Source organism: Callorhinus ursinus, unplaced genomic scaffold, assembly GCF_003265705.2.
Source record: "Callorhinus ursinus isolate GAN/ISIS: 27379988/994484 unplaced genomic scaffold, GSC_fseal_2.0 scaffold61, whole genome shotgun sequence".
Lineage (NCBI taxonomy): Eukaryota > Metazoa > Chordata > Mammalia > Carnivora > Otariidae > Callorhinus > Callorhinus ursinus.
The window spans coordinates 4,577,621-4,592,917 of NW_027397123.1; the positions used below are offsets into that span (position 1 = coordinate 4,577,621).

Consider the following 15,297-nt stretch of genomic DNA (forward strand, 5'->3'; position numbering starts at 1 on the left):
ACTTGTCACCAGGAGCCTAGATGCTGAAGGTACGCTCCCACTGCTACAGGGACCCCTTTCTGGTAGTCCTGCCTTTTGCATACTTTTGTCTTCCTTTGATATCCCCTTCCTTCACACTCCTGGTGACTTCAGCTCAGTCTCCTTTAAGCAAGGATCTGGGGGTGACTGGATGGCCTTGGCCATCCCCAAACTCAAGCTGGGGAGACGGGGGGGTTCACCCTGTCTCACCTGGTGTGTCCAGACAGTATGGGATGGCAGCAGTCTGGGATGGCTGACTATGAGATTAGGTGACAAAGGAGGAGTCATTGTGTGCTCTGGAGGAGGGATCTTTATCATTCCAGAGCGGACACTTTGAGGTACATGCAGAGAGCAACAGCTTCTTCAGAGAGTCCCCTCGGGACCACGAGAGAGCATCACTGAGGCTGCCTGATCTGATACCACCTGTTAGGGGGATGTAACCCCAAGAGGCAGAGGCCCTGGATCCAGGCAGAACTGTCTACCTGTCTAGGAAAAAGGCCAAGGGCAGGTGCAGGGGCAGCAGGGTGATCTCTGCCAGAAGAGGAACACATGTGTGCCAAGGGGCAGGGACAGGGCAAGAGAGAAGCTTGCTGAGGAAGTTGCCCATGAAGGACAATTTGTATACTGCTGGGTCTTGGAAGTGTAGTTAAGGAAATCTGAAGAGCTTTCCTAGCTACCTGTTCTCCATGGCACACCATGCACTGTCCAGCCTGATGTTTGTGACTCATCCCTGGAACACGGGACAGAAAAGCACACCAGCTCAGCCTCCACCAGCAAAGGGCATGAGGGAAAAGCACCAAAGGCAAAGGGCAAGGCCCAGAGAGCGAATCCTCCCAGGACTTTCTAGCGCTTCCTGACTTTCCTGCTGCTGGTTGCAGGTGTGTGACACCAGACGGGCCTGGCGGTTTGGTGAGACTGTTAAAGACTATACATTCCAAGAGCCTGCATGACTGTCACCCCAGTGCCTAACTGGAGGGCAGCAGCATAGGCAACCTGTGGTTGGGGTTCTGCCAGCCCTTTTCCCTATGGTCCCCCAGAGGGCAGAGCCTGCTCAAGGCTAGAGCAGGAGAGTAACATAGATCCTGCCCAGGTGGGGCATGGCTTGTAAGAGGTTGGGGTAGAAACACTAAAGCTGGGGAGACTGGGGGTTGGCCCTGTCTTACATGGTGTGTCCAGATGGTATGGGATGGCAGCAGCAGGGTCTGTGCTGAGGCAGGAGGGCGGTGAATTTACCCCAACAAACCTCTTGGAATAGAGGTTTCCCTTCTGAGGCTCAGAATGCTCCCAAATGTGTGACATCACTTGTCACCAGGAGCCTAGATGCTGATGGTACACTCCCACTGCTCTGGGGACAAGCACAGGAGCCACCAGGTAACTCTCACAACCCATCTCCCACCCCTTCCATGCCAGTAGGTCATGGCTCAGAGCACCACCTCCTCCAGAGGCCACTCTAGCTCCTCTCCAGTTCCTGGAGCCGGGGGCCCCTTTTCTGTGGCCACTCTGGAAAGGCAAGTGTCCTGAGCATCACCAGCTGGACTACTAGGTTTCTGAATACCAGTGACGACATGGAGATTGCACCATGACACGTCTGTTTTTTCTGGCAGGCATGTTCTCTTTGCTTGTTTTCGCAAATTCAGTAAAATAGCATTTAAGCCTTAGACCCTTCACCAAGTCACACAGGTAGGAGTAATGCCACAAGAATTTTAACCCAGGCTGTCTGATTCCAGGGTTCATGCATATAACCACCAGACTGTGGTACCTTCTCATCAGGTATGCACCGTTTCACCATATTTTGATACTTAGTACAGTCGCATACGCTTAATGAACACGGTCACTGCCTATGAGGAGATCTTCTTCGGCTTAATTCATAGATCAACCATTGGCCACACCAGGCTCCAGGCTCAGAAGACGTAGGACAGGGACTGTGAGTTGGTAACACATCCCTATCAGACATTTCTCCTCAATATGAGCCTAGCAGCAAATCATGCAGCTATGAGAGATCTCCTCCCAGGTGCATGAACAGCAGGTGCATATCAGTTGTGTGCTGGATCTACCCTGGCCTACAAGCCTTTTGCCCCAAGGGCACCAATATCTGTTGTAATAATTCCATACACCAGCTTTCAAGGTCATGGCCGAGATGAACAACTTACCAATATTAACTTTTCCAGTTCACTAGTTGGTACAGCTTTTGTTTAAAAATTTTTTAAATTTAAAAAATTTTAAAACAATTTTTTCTCTCAGTATTTTGTAGCAGCGTTCCAGAAATTATAGATCATAGATCATGGGTCAGATTTGGCCCCCAGCCTGTTTTTGTAATGCCAAGTAGCTTGAAATGATGTTAATATTTTAAAAATGTCATAAAATCAAAACAAAACTAGAACATGTGACAGAGACATTACATGCAAAGCCTACAACTATTTCCTATCTGGTGCTTTATAGTGAAACTTTGCCAACCCCTGATGTGTACTTTTTTGGTGCATAGGTCTTATACAGTATCTGCTAATTTACTCCTCACTACTTTGTGAGATTTTAAAAATGCTATTGTAAGTGGTATCTTTTAAATTTTAGTTTTCAATCATTTACTGGTAGCATATAGAATATACAATTGGTTTTTATATATTGATCTTGTATGCTGGAAGTGTGCTAAATTTCCATGCTCCTGGTATTTCTTCGTAGATTTCTTATTTTTTAAACACACATTCATAGTTTCTGTAAATAGTTTTACATAATCCTTTTTAATCTGTATGCCTTTTACTCCTTTTTACCTTTACGCTTGCTCTGATATCCTGTAAACTATTGAATACCAGTGAAGATAATAAACCTGCATTCCAGGTTCCAGTTCTTAAAGAGAAAAGTGTTCAGTATGCTATTAGTTGAAGGTTTTTTTGTATATGTGCTTCATCAAATCAAGGAAATCCCCTCCAATTTCTATTTTGCTGGAGATTACTTTGAAAGAAGTGTTGAATTTTGTCAATTACTTCACATACAGATTTGAGATAATAATATGGCTTCTCTCCTTTATTCTGTAAATATGAATTACATTGTTTTTTTTTTTTAATGTTAAAAACCAATCCTGATTCCTGGGACAAACCCCACCCAAGAGGTGGTCCTGCTAGATTATCCTCTTATATTTGGTGATTTCCTGAAATGGTCATTAAAGACTTTTATGTCTATGTTTCTGAGGGATATTAATCTTTAAATTTCTTTATGTGTTTGTACTAGAGTAATGCTGGCTTCTTTGCAGAATGAGTTAGGAAGTTTCCTTCTTTGTTTACAGAGTTTGTGTAATCTTGGTAAAATATCTTCCTTATATATATATTTTTAAAGATTTTATTTATTTGACAGAGAGAGACACAGCGAGAGAGGGAACACAAGCAGGGGGAGTGGGAGAGGGAGAAGCAGGCCTCCCGCTGAGCAGGGAGCCCGACGCAGGGCTCGATCCCAGGACCCTGGGACCATGACCTGAGCCGAAGGCAGACGCCCAACGACTGAGCCACCCAGGCGCCCCTCTTCCTTATATTTTTGATACAATTTACAGGAAAACCACTTGGATGTGCAATTTTCTTCATAGAATGGTGTTTAAAGTCACTTGTTATCCCTTTAATATCTACCAAATCTGCAGTGAGGCCCCACCTTCATTCCTGATATTGGAAATTTCATTTTTCTTTTTTTATTTCCTGGTCAGTTTTTCTAGGGATTTGTCAATTTCATTAACCTTTTAAAAATCCATTTTTAGTGTGTTAATTTTTCTGTATATTTTCTATTTCTGCTATTAGCTTTATCATTTATTTCTACTTATTTTGGATTTAATTTCTTTTTTTTTTTAAGATTGACTTATTTGAGAGAGGGACAGAGAGAGTGCAGGGGGTGGGGAGAGGGAGAGAATCTTAAGCAGACCCCGATGAGCATGGAGCCCAACACAGGGCTCAATCCCATGACCCTGAGATCATGACCTGAGCCAAAATCAAGAGTCGAGCGCTTAACCAACTGTGCCACCCAGGCATCCAGTGCTGTCCAGTGTTTGTAAGCACAAGAAGGCTGTGATGGACCTAAAAGAATATACATGTGTTAGATGGGCTACCTTCGGTCAGGAGTTGTACTGCTGTTGACTCGGAGTTCGATGTGAATGAATCAATATGGCACATGCTCGAGTAGAAGAAGAAATTCACTGATCTGTACATGAAGCCACTTCAGAAAGTGTTAAAAGTATCTTTTAGAGTGTGTGGCAAAGCTATGAAAAGGATGGAAAAGCAGCTCAAGTGGATTCGTGAGATGAAGATCAATAAAAAAGTATAGGAAGGCATTGTTCTGAGGCTGAAGGCCAAAATTTAAAAGTCCTGTTACCCAGACAGGGAAAATGTTAAACCCTGATCAGCTAGTTAGCTGGCTTGCACATTTCAAGAGACAATACAGTATTAGCAGTGTGCAGATAAGGCCGTTCCTGCAGATCAGGAGGCTATGGAATAATTTTTTAAATACCTGCTAAATATTTATACAGGGAAAGCGTTATGTGGAAGAGCAGGTTTCAGTGCCAATGAGACTGGCTTGTTTTCCTAGGCTATTGACAAATGAACCCATATAATGCAAATGGCCTCCAAACCCCATCTTCAAATTATTCAAATATCATGCAATCTTGCTATTGTGTGTCAATACTAACAGCAACTTAAGGGCAAACCCCTAAAGATGTACGGAACCCCAAATCCACAAGAACTTAAAAGGAAACTCCAGTTCAGGAGTTTAACATCTGACATATGAGATGTCAGAAACATTCTGGGATTAAGCTTCCACCACTGCTCATCCAAGAAGTTGACAGCTATCTCTGGGCCAAAAACCTTGCCTCCAAGGTTGTATTGATTTTGAGTATTGTCCCAGTCCATTGCCATGTAGAACTTGCAAATGCCCACCCCAACCTAGGTGTTCTTTTCATGCCCCTAAACGCTAAGTCTGTCACCTAACCTCGCCATCAGGACATAATAAAGCTTTCATGGTGAACACTCCAAGGGAACTTTATAGTAAAGCAATACAACACCAACAAGGAAACCGGCACAACGGACTACTGGCAGTCTGTCACAACAGCCAAGGTGGGGGACTGTGGCAGTATCAAGCAGACTACTATCAGTAATATCTGGAAAAATGGCCAGACCACCTGAAAATTTTCAAAGGCTTTGAAGGTGTCACAGAAAATATAAAGGCCAATGGCAAACACATAAGGCATATCACACGGCAAATAACTGAAAAAAGCCTCAGTGACATGAGGGAAGATGTGGAAGAAATTTGGGCAGAAAAGGTAGTAGAGTCCACAAAGACCCAGAAGAGAGAGCAAAACAAGGCACTGAAGTCAGTTGTGATGAGGATGGTGATGAAAATCCAGCTACCACTGAAATGTCCCTCTCAAAGCAGCTGTAATATCAGAATGAAATTCTGCCTTGGAAGAATTTGCAATGACATGAAAGAATGTGACCCTATTGTTGAATGCATCCTCCTGCTATTTTTCAAGCGGCTTGAATTAAGTACCATCAACTACTTTGGTTTTCTTGGGGTAAGCCAAGGTCAAGAGATTTATCCAGAGTGCACTGCCCCACCACACATCCCTTAGCTCTCTCAAAACTAGTTGTACTTAATGTTAATCTTTGATTAATTTTAACTTTTCCTGCACTTTCTTTGCATGACTGTACACTATAGCACAGTGTAGGTGTTCACATTACTGTAGTTTACTGTGTTTATGTAATGTGTGAGTACTAAACTGTGTGTATTATTTGTATGACTGACAAAGTAGTAGAGTAACAACAAATACATGATACAAAATGATGTAATAGAAAGTTTTATTATGATACTGCATATAATTTATTTCTAAGAAACATATATTAAATTCAGATGCCTTTAAACAGAACAAAAATCCATAATAGGTCATGCATTGATTGGCTGATGAAAATATGAACAGAGGCTCAGACAAACATAAGTTTGCATTTCCTTTAGAAGCAATGGTTCAGTAGTCATTAATTCAGTGTTTGTGATGGATTTACAGAATACAACTACAATGAATAACAAGAATTGACTAAATATATGAGTGTGTGTGTGTGTGTGTGTGAAGTATTTTATGACTTGGGCCTCTAAATCTCTCACAAACATTTATGCTCCCCAAGGGTAAAAATGACGATGTTTTAGAATAAAGAGTACTTTCAAAAAATGTTGGCAGCAGGGCTGCCTTCAATGGTCCAACTCTCCTGATGACAGATACATAAAAGACACATGGGGCGCCTGGGTGGCTCAGCCAGTTAAGTGTCTGACTTCGGCGCAGGTCATGATCCCAGGGTCCTAGGGTTCAGCCACACACCAGGTTGCCTGCTAAGCGGGGAGCCTGCTTCTCCCTCTCCCCAACTCGTGTTCCCTCTCGCTCTCTCTCAAATAAATCTTAAAAAAAAAAAACACACATAAAGGGAATGAGGTCTTTTTATCTCTCACACCCCCACCATCCCCTGTCCCAACCCCAATGACAAGTTCTCACAAGGTTGGCAGGGAAATTGGAAAGAAGCCATACACTCATTTCTTTTCCCTTTCTCTTCTACATCTCCTCCACCTCTCATTGTACTTCTAAAATACTCTTGAGATGGTTTTATAGTATAAATATAAGAATAATTCTTGCTGACATATTTCCTAAATGCATAACCACTGGGTCTCACTTGTGGATGATTCCCGGGGGGTAGTGTAAGGGTCTAGGCTGGGTCAATTTCTACTATGACCCTTGAGATGACCTGCCATAAAAAGCTTTCACATGGATGGCAATTATGTTTCTCTTCAGTATGAATTATCAGATAATGAGCAAGGTGTTTCTCCAATTCAGGCCAAAAGGTTTTCCTGAAAAGTTATATTCAAAAGAAAAGGTATTTCACCAGTATGAGTTCACTAAAATTGACCGATATAAACAACCTGCAGAGGCCTTTAAACTCTGGTATGAATTTTTCGATGGTGAGTGAAGGATGAACTGTGGCTGAAGGTTTTTCCACATTCACCACATTCAAAGGGTTTCTCTCCAGTGTGAGTTCTCATGTGTTGAGTTAAGGCAAAGTTGTCACAGAAAGCCTTCTTACAGTCTTTGCATTCATACGGTTTTTCTCCAGTGTGGATCCTATTATGACGGACAAAGTTCGCAGGTTGGGTAAAGGCCTTCCCACATTCTCTGCATACATAGGGCTTCTCGCCAGTGTGAATCCTCATGTGTCGAGTAAAGGAAGAACTGTAGTAAAAAGCTTTCGCACATTCTTTACACTCCAAGGGTTTTTCTCCACTGTGGGTCCTATTATGTCGGATAAAAACAGAGTGGTGTGTAAAGGCTTTTCCACAGTCACTGCACTTATAGGGCCTCTCGCCAGTGTGAATCCTCATGTGTTGAATTAAGGAAGAGCTGTCACAAAAGGCTTTCCCACATTCCTTGCATTCAAAGGGCTTCTCCCCAGTATGAGTCCTCTTGTGCCGGATAAAAGTGGAGCGGTGAGTGAAGGCCTTTCCACATTCGTTGCACTCAAAGGGTTTCTCTCCAGTGTGAATCCTCATGTGTTGAGTGAAGGATGAGCTGAGGCAAAAAGCTTTTCCACATTCTTTGCACAAAAAGGGTTTTTCTCCTGTGTGGGTCATATTATGCTGGATAAAAGTGGAACGGTGAGTGAAGGCCTTTCCACATTCACTGCACTTGTAGAGTTTCTTTCCAGTGTGAATCCTCATGTGTTGAGCAAAGGAAGAGCTGTAGTAAAAAGCTTTCCCACATTCCTTGCACAAAAAGGGCTTTTCCCTAGCGTGGGTCATATTATGTTGGTTAAAAGAAGAGCGGTGGGTGAAAGTTTTACCACATTCTTTGCACTCATAGGGTTTATCTCCAGTGTGAATGCGCTGGTGCTCTGTGAGGTGAGACCTGCGTTTGAAGGCCTTCCCACACTCAATGCACTTGTACGGTTTTTCCCCAGTATGCAACCTCGTATGTCGAATGAAGTCTGCCATATAACGACAGGCTTTCCCACATTCACTGCATTTATAGGGCTTCACTCCAGCATGAATCTGCTGATGCCGACCAAGGGCCCAATTCTTGCTAAACCTTTTCCCACAGTCTTTGCATTTATATAGGTTATTCCTTGCATCTATCACAGGGTCTTTTCCTGGTCCTTGTTCATGTTCACGTGGATCACCTTGGGTAGTGACTTGCTCCTGCAAAACCGTTAAACACAAACGATCATCTGTCTCCAAATGATCATGTTTATGGGTCAACTTCCTAGGGCATGTCTCCTTGTGGGGGTCTGCTCCTGGCCTCAAGTTCCCTTCCTGCATTTCTGATAGCTTTTCCTGATCCCTTGCTTGCCCCAACCTGGAATCCCTTGGGACTCCCTGGGTCACTTGTTCCTCAAAAGGGGCTTCCTCAGTGAAGGCCAGCTGAGAAGCAGTAAGTTCTGTGGTCTCAGGTTTTGCTTTTTCACCTGAAGGGAATCCAATACAGAAAGGTGTCTATTAGTCATGTCAACACAGAACAAACAAAATTACCATTTGAGTGGCAGAATGAAGATGAAAATAATCCCTCTAATGCCTGTGGCATTTATATATCTATTAAGCCCAGGTTTACAATTTCTTTCTTCACTAATCCTTGGACTCTTGACATCTTTAAAAGGCAACCCAGGAAGAAAAGCTGGGACAGGCGTAGAGAATCTGGAGCGGAGAAGACTCCTCACCCTCCAGAATGGGGGAGGGTGGGCAGAGTAAAGACTACACCCTATGTAATGACTGTGCCCCAACATGGTATGGCAGCACAGGGAAGGGGCACCTAGCCCAACCCACATGGGAGACAGAGGTCAGTGGAGGCTACCTGGAAAAGGTGCTGTGGGAGCTTATTTCTAAAGGAGAGTAGGAATTCTCTGATGGAGGAATGAGGAGAGAAAGTACAACATGCAGTGTCTTCAGAGAATTCTGAATGCCAGCCAAAGTGAAGTGGATGAGCGGATGGTGGAGGTGAGGATGGAGAGGCAGACAGTGACAGAGGAAAGAAAAAAATCTCAGGATTCCGGGCTGTGGGATAGTGGGGCACGGTGAGAAACTACTGGGTGGGCGTACCGAGTCTACCTCGTCCGAGTAAAGACTAGGTGAACAGACACCAAACAAATACCATCGCGATGAAGAGAATTATAAATTTACCACATTAATGAAGATCTCTATGAAAAGGGAGAGTAGTAATATAAAGTTGTCCTTAAATTCATCTATAAATTCAATACAACCTCAAATAAAAATCCCAATAGAGTTTTTCAGGCATATTGACAAACTGATTGTGGAATTTACATAAAAGAACAAACAGACCAGGCTATCTGCACAGAAGAAAAAAGAAGGGAGTCTTGCCCTTTGAGGAATTAGAATTATGATGATTATATACAAGAAGGCAGTACGATGTAAGCATAGATTTAAGATAAACTGTCAAACTGTCAAAGGAAAAAACAGAATTAAGAGCTCAGAAATGCATGTATGAACTTTGAAATATGACAGAAGCAGCAGAGAGGCCCAGTGGGAAAAGCAGGGACTATTCAATAAATGGATCTACAGAAATCATTTCCCATATGGGGGAAAATGAAATTGCATTCCTAACCTCAAGCCACACAAAAATTAACTCTAGACTGATTAAGACCTAACTGTCAGAGGCTCACCATTAACAACATTTAGTAAATAGTAAAAATGATTATCTTTTAGATCTTGGGAAAGTGAAAGATTTCATAAACAAGATAAAAAAGCATTAACTGTAAATGAGAAGACCAGTCAATCTGACTAAACTAAATATAATTTTTTAAAAGGCAAACGGGGGGGCACCTGGGTGGCTCAGTCGGTTAAGCGTCTGCCTTCAGCTCAGGTCATGATCCCAGGGTCCTGGGATCGAGCCCCGCATCCGGCTCCCTGCTCAGTGGGAGGCCCGCTTCTCCCTCTGCCTGAGGCTCCCCCTGCTTGTGCTCTCTCTGTCAAATAAATAAATAAAATCTTAAAAAAAAAAAAGGCAAACAAGGGTATCTAAATTACTATCAGATACCAGACTACAGAGCAAAGGAAATGAGAAAAAGAGGGACACTATACAACGCTAAAAAGATCAACCCACCAGGAAGACAGAACAACCCTAAATCTGTATGCAACAAATATCAGAGCCCCAAAAGAAACCACAAACTGAGTTCAAAGGAGAAACAGAAAAAACCACAATTACAGTTGGTAACTTCAACACTCCACGTCCAAAATGAAAACTAAGCATATTTGTATGAGCTGACATTTCACAGATCTACATCAGCCAATCAACCTATGAAGAGGGACTCAACTTTCCTAGATATGAGGGAAGGGCAAAAGACCACAATGTGATACCATATTATATTCACCCGATTGAAAAAAGTAAAGAACTTGACAGTATGGGGTGTTGGAAAGGCCACAGATCCATGGACTTGTTAGTATAATGCCGGTGAAGTGTGAACAGGTAAGATCCCATGTGAGAAAACAGCACGGCAGCATCTAGTAAAGTTCTCCTTCTGCTCACTTGGAATAATCGAAAAATTCTAGCCCTAGGAACACCACTAAGAGAAATTCCTACACATATGCATGAGGACATATGTACATGAATTTTCACAACAGCACTCTTTGTGGGTATAAAAAACTGGAAACATGAAAGTCCTCATGAAAATAAATGAATACACGGTGTTACATTCATGCAAATGACTACAGAAGAAAAAAAATGAGTGAACTATACTACACGCACGGTGAGTCTTAATAACATACTGTTGAGTAAAAAGTACAAATCATGTAAGACAATATAACCTATGATATACTTTTTATAAAGTTCAAATAAAAAAAGCACGTATATACATGAGTACGATGAAGTCATTTTTAAGTCTGTTTTGAGAATGTCAGTTAATAACGGCATTATAAAAACACGTATATAGGATACATGCATCCCTGTGTTTACTGCAGCATTATTTACAATGACCAAAATATGTCCCAAGCGTCCACTGACAGATGCATGGATAAAGAAAATGAGTTACATATATGCAATGGAATATTATTCAGCCATAAAAAACAATGAAATCTTGTCATCTGTACAACATGGATGGAGCTAGAGAGTGTAATGCTAAGTGATCAGTCAGAGAAAGACAAATACCATATGGCTTCACGTATATGTGGAATTTAAGAAACAAAACAAATGAACAAAGGGAAAAAAGAGACAGAGACAAACCAAGAAACAGATTCTTGACTATAGAGAGCAAACTAACTGATGGTTACTAGAGGGGAGGTGAGTGGGGGGATGGGTTAAAGAGGTGGTGGGGATTAAGGAGTACACTTGTCATGATGAGCACCAGGTGATTAAGATAAAAACGTAAAAAAATATATAAGTATCTTCATTTATTTTTTTAGTTTCATTTACTGGGGTAAAAATATATATATATATAACATAAAATTTAACATTTTAAGATAAAACAATCTTAAAATGTAATGGATAGAATAATTAGACAAAGTGGAAAAACTCCTTGAAAGATTCAAATTACCAAAACTGATAGAAGATAAACAATATATGAATAGCCCTATATTGACTCCAAAAACAAATTGTTATGGACTGCATGTTTGTGTTCCCCCAAAATTCATGTGTTGAAGCCCTAACCTCCAATGTGAATTTGGAGCTAGGGCCTTTATGGAAGCAACGAGAGACACCAGAGTGTTCTCCCTCTTCCCCCAACCACCCCCAGCACATACACAACACCTAGGAAAGACTATGGTCTCCCTTTGTCTTCTTATAAGGACACCAATCCCATCGGGGGGGCTCCACCCCCATGACCTCCTCTAAACCCAATCATCTCCCCAAATCCCGACCTCTTAATAGCATCACACTGGGGGTTCTAACCCCCCAGCTCCAAGTATGAATTTGGGGAGGACACATAACAATGTTCACAATAATGTTACATAAGAAAAATTATGTAAATCAACCAGTCCAGTACATGGCAAATGTTCAGTAACCTGTACACCCCTCTTATCATTATTATAGGTGTTGCACTTGCCAATCAGAACGTCAACAGTAACCTGAGTAAGAACATTTTCAGTAGTGTGGTGCTGAGAAACACTACTGGCTCTCAAAGAATAAAGGGGAAGATACCACCTGCTCCCCAGTAGGCGTTAATAGTTGACAACTCTTACGCATGACTATTGGGAATGTGAAACAGTGCGGTCCCTTTGAAACTGGTGGTTTCTACTGAAGCTAATTATGTCTCTACACCAGGATCCAGCCAGGCCACTCATTTACATATTCCCAAAAGAAATGTGTGCTTATATCCAACAAAAAATGATTAAGAATATTCATAGCTGCATTCTTCACAATATTGTGAAAATGGAGAACAAGCCGAATAACAGGAAAATGGATATATGTAATCTATTCATTCACTGAGACACTGCACAGTTAAGAAATAACTCTAAATTTTGCAACCACATGCAGGAACCTCAGAGCCATGATGATTATCAAGACAGACATAACAGTATTATGTACTGTGGGGGTCCATTTATAAGTCTTTAATCTACAGTGATTGAGTTGAACACCGGCTACTTTTGTAAAAGGGGTATTAACAAGGAGGGAGCAGAAGAAACCTGGGAGGTGCTGGAAGTATTTCTTGACTGGGGCGGTCGATACTTGGGTTTATATATGTAATATTTCATAAAGATGAACCTTTAAGATTTGTATATTCACTATGTGTAAGTTATACCTTCATACAGTAATTAAAGAAAATAGTAAAAGAGTAACGAGGAAGCCTAGAAGTGCTGTGTAGCTGTCTCCTCAGAGAATGAGAAAACTCCTCCCAGAGGGCTTGGTTGTTCAGGTGAAATAGAGTCGTCAACAATCACATGTGTTGGGAGAGCCAAGAGCATGTTTTGTTTCAAGTTTCCCCCAAGTGTCTGAAACTTCACTGTGTTTCCTGTGTTGGGTGGAGAGAAGGTGAAGATATAGAACAGGCAGGAATTATTTCCTTCGCTTCCTTCACTTATGTGAAGACCCAAGGTCCCGGATGCAGCAGACTCGTGTATGGCTTCTTGTAATTCCTACCTCGTGGTGCTTACACCCTGTTATGATGCCCTCTGGCAGCATGGCGCAGGCCCTTGATTTGCTTCTAAAGAACAGAATATGGCCAAGTGGTGGAAATGTAAAAGATGAGGCTGTGTGTTGCATCCCTCTTGCCGGAGTCTCTCCCACCATCGCTTGATCTGAAGGAACCTGACATGTTGTGAGGTGTCTCTGACTGTGGTCTTCCCATTCTGTAAGTCAAGAAAGCCAGGAACCGAAGGACGACCCCACACCACCTCCGCCTTCTTCACACCCTCTATCCAGCCGTTCCTGAATCCTGATCGTGTTCCATCTTCCGTATCTCCAGAATCTGTCACCTTCCCCAACTCCGTCGGTTCCGCACGAGCCTCCTTGGCCAAGCCATACTCGTCCATACGAAGATGGAACACGATCAGGATTCAGGAACGGCTGGATAGAGGGTGTGAAGAAGGCGGAGGTGGTGTGGGGTCGTCCTTCGGTTCCTGGCTTTCTTGACTTACAGAATGGGAAGACCAGTAGTTGAAAACGGCGAGGTGGGAGCAGCGGGCCAGATCATGAGGTCCTTTTTAGGATGTCAGTGGAACACTGGAACACTGGGATATTCCAGTGAAGATGCGGAACTGCAGAGCGGGGTGAAGGTGTGAGACAGACTCGAAGGGGTGAGGAGGGGAGGGCCGGACACTTGCTGGCTGAGCAGCCAGAAGGAACACGAGAGGGGAGAGATCACGAATCTGCATCGAAGCCTCTCCATCCACTCGATGGCTTCAGCGGCTCGGAGCAGCCCAGATGTGAGGCTGACAAAGGCAAATGTCTCCTTGAGGTTTTATAAGACGGGAGGGCAAGAAGACAACAAGGCTAGGGACTGCTCCCGAGTAGCTGCTTCACAAATGGAAGGACGGATCCATGCAGGGATGTATAGGTGAATGAATGATTGGATGAAGGTGGAAAAGTGTGGGATGCAAAGTAGGGTTAGAGGTAGTAATCTGCAGAAAAAGAAAGGACTGTCTTTTCTGAATTTGGAAGGAAGTTTGAGATATCATTATTCATTATGACTAATAATGCCTGAATATTACAAACACACAACTTTTGTTACTTTGTCACTCACTCTGAGTCAGGCAGTGTGCGATAAGCAGTTTCTTGTTATCTAATTACATTCCCAAATAATCCAATGATGCAGAAACCATCATTAGTATCTTTTTCTAATGTGGGCTAGTTTAGCAGACTGAGAATATGTTCATCATATCCCTGGGCTCTTCTCCTTGGGCACAAAGCTAAACCACACTTCCCAGTTTGATGCGACATGTAGCCTAATGATCAGTTCTTGTCAATGAAATCTGAATGAAGTGATGTATGTGTGCAAGTGGATAGGGCTACGGATCTTCCACAACTTATGATGGGGTTACAGCTCAATGAACCCATCAAAATGCTTTTTTTAAAATAAAGATTTTATTATTTATTTGAGTGAGAACGAAAAAGAGAGATCACAGAGGCAGAGGGAGAAGACGCAGGGCTCGATCCCAGGACCCAGCCGAAGGCAGATGCTTAACCAACTGAGCCACCGAGGTGCCCCCAAAATGCGTTTAGTACACCTAACCCACCCCACATCATAGCTTAGCCTGGACTACCTTAAACGTGCTCAGTACACTTACATTAGCATACAGTTGGGCAAAATCATCAAAGACTATTTCACAATAAAGTGTTGAATATCTATGCATTTATTGAATATTGTACTGAAAGTGAAAAACAGAATGGTTTTAAGTGTACTGGTTGTTTACCCACGTGACTGGATGGCTGACTGGGAGCTGTGACTCACTGCTGCTGCCCAGCATCAGGAGAGAGCATCATACTGCAATATCACTAGCCCAGGAAAAGACCCAAACTCAAAATTCAAAGGCCACCTTCTACTGAATGCATACTGCTTTCACTCCATTATAAAGTGGAAGAATCCAAAGTTGAACCACTGTAAGCTGGGGGCCATCTGTACTCCCCTTCTCTCCTATTCCTCTTGGACACTTGGATGATGCCAGGGCAAACTTAAAGCAACATACTGACAACAGAATGCACCTGGGTCCCTGAATAAATAGGTGGTACAGAGTACCCCTGCTGACCCACATTAACCATGTCATAAATGAGAAAAACACTCTTATTAATTTGTTAACTGACCTAGAATTTGGAGTTTATCTTTTACAGCAAGATAGCATTAA

General features: G+C 42.6%; 1 protein-coding gene across 4 annotated transcripts in view; it reads right to left on the bottom strand.

Annotated features, from left to right (window-relative positions):
- Positions 1 to 3,371: 3,371 nt before the first annotated feature.
- Positions 3,372 to 15,297, bottom strand: part of ZNF599 (zinc finger protein 599) — a 48,176-nt gene continuing 36,250 nt past the window's right edge. For all 4 annotated transcript variants that reach the window (XM_073885281.1, XM_073885280.1, XM_073885282.1 and 1 more), the window contains one exon: positions 3,372 to 8,480. In XM_073885281.1, coding sequence (XP_073741382.1) covers positions 6,958 to 8,480 — 1,523 coding nt within the window. In that variant the 3' untranslated portion in view covers positions 3,372 to 6,957. The remainder of the gene's footprint in view (positions 8,481 to 15,297) is intronic.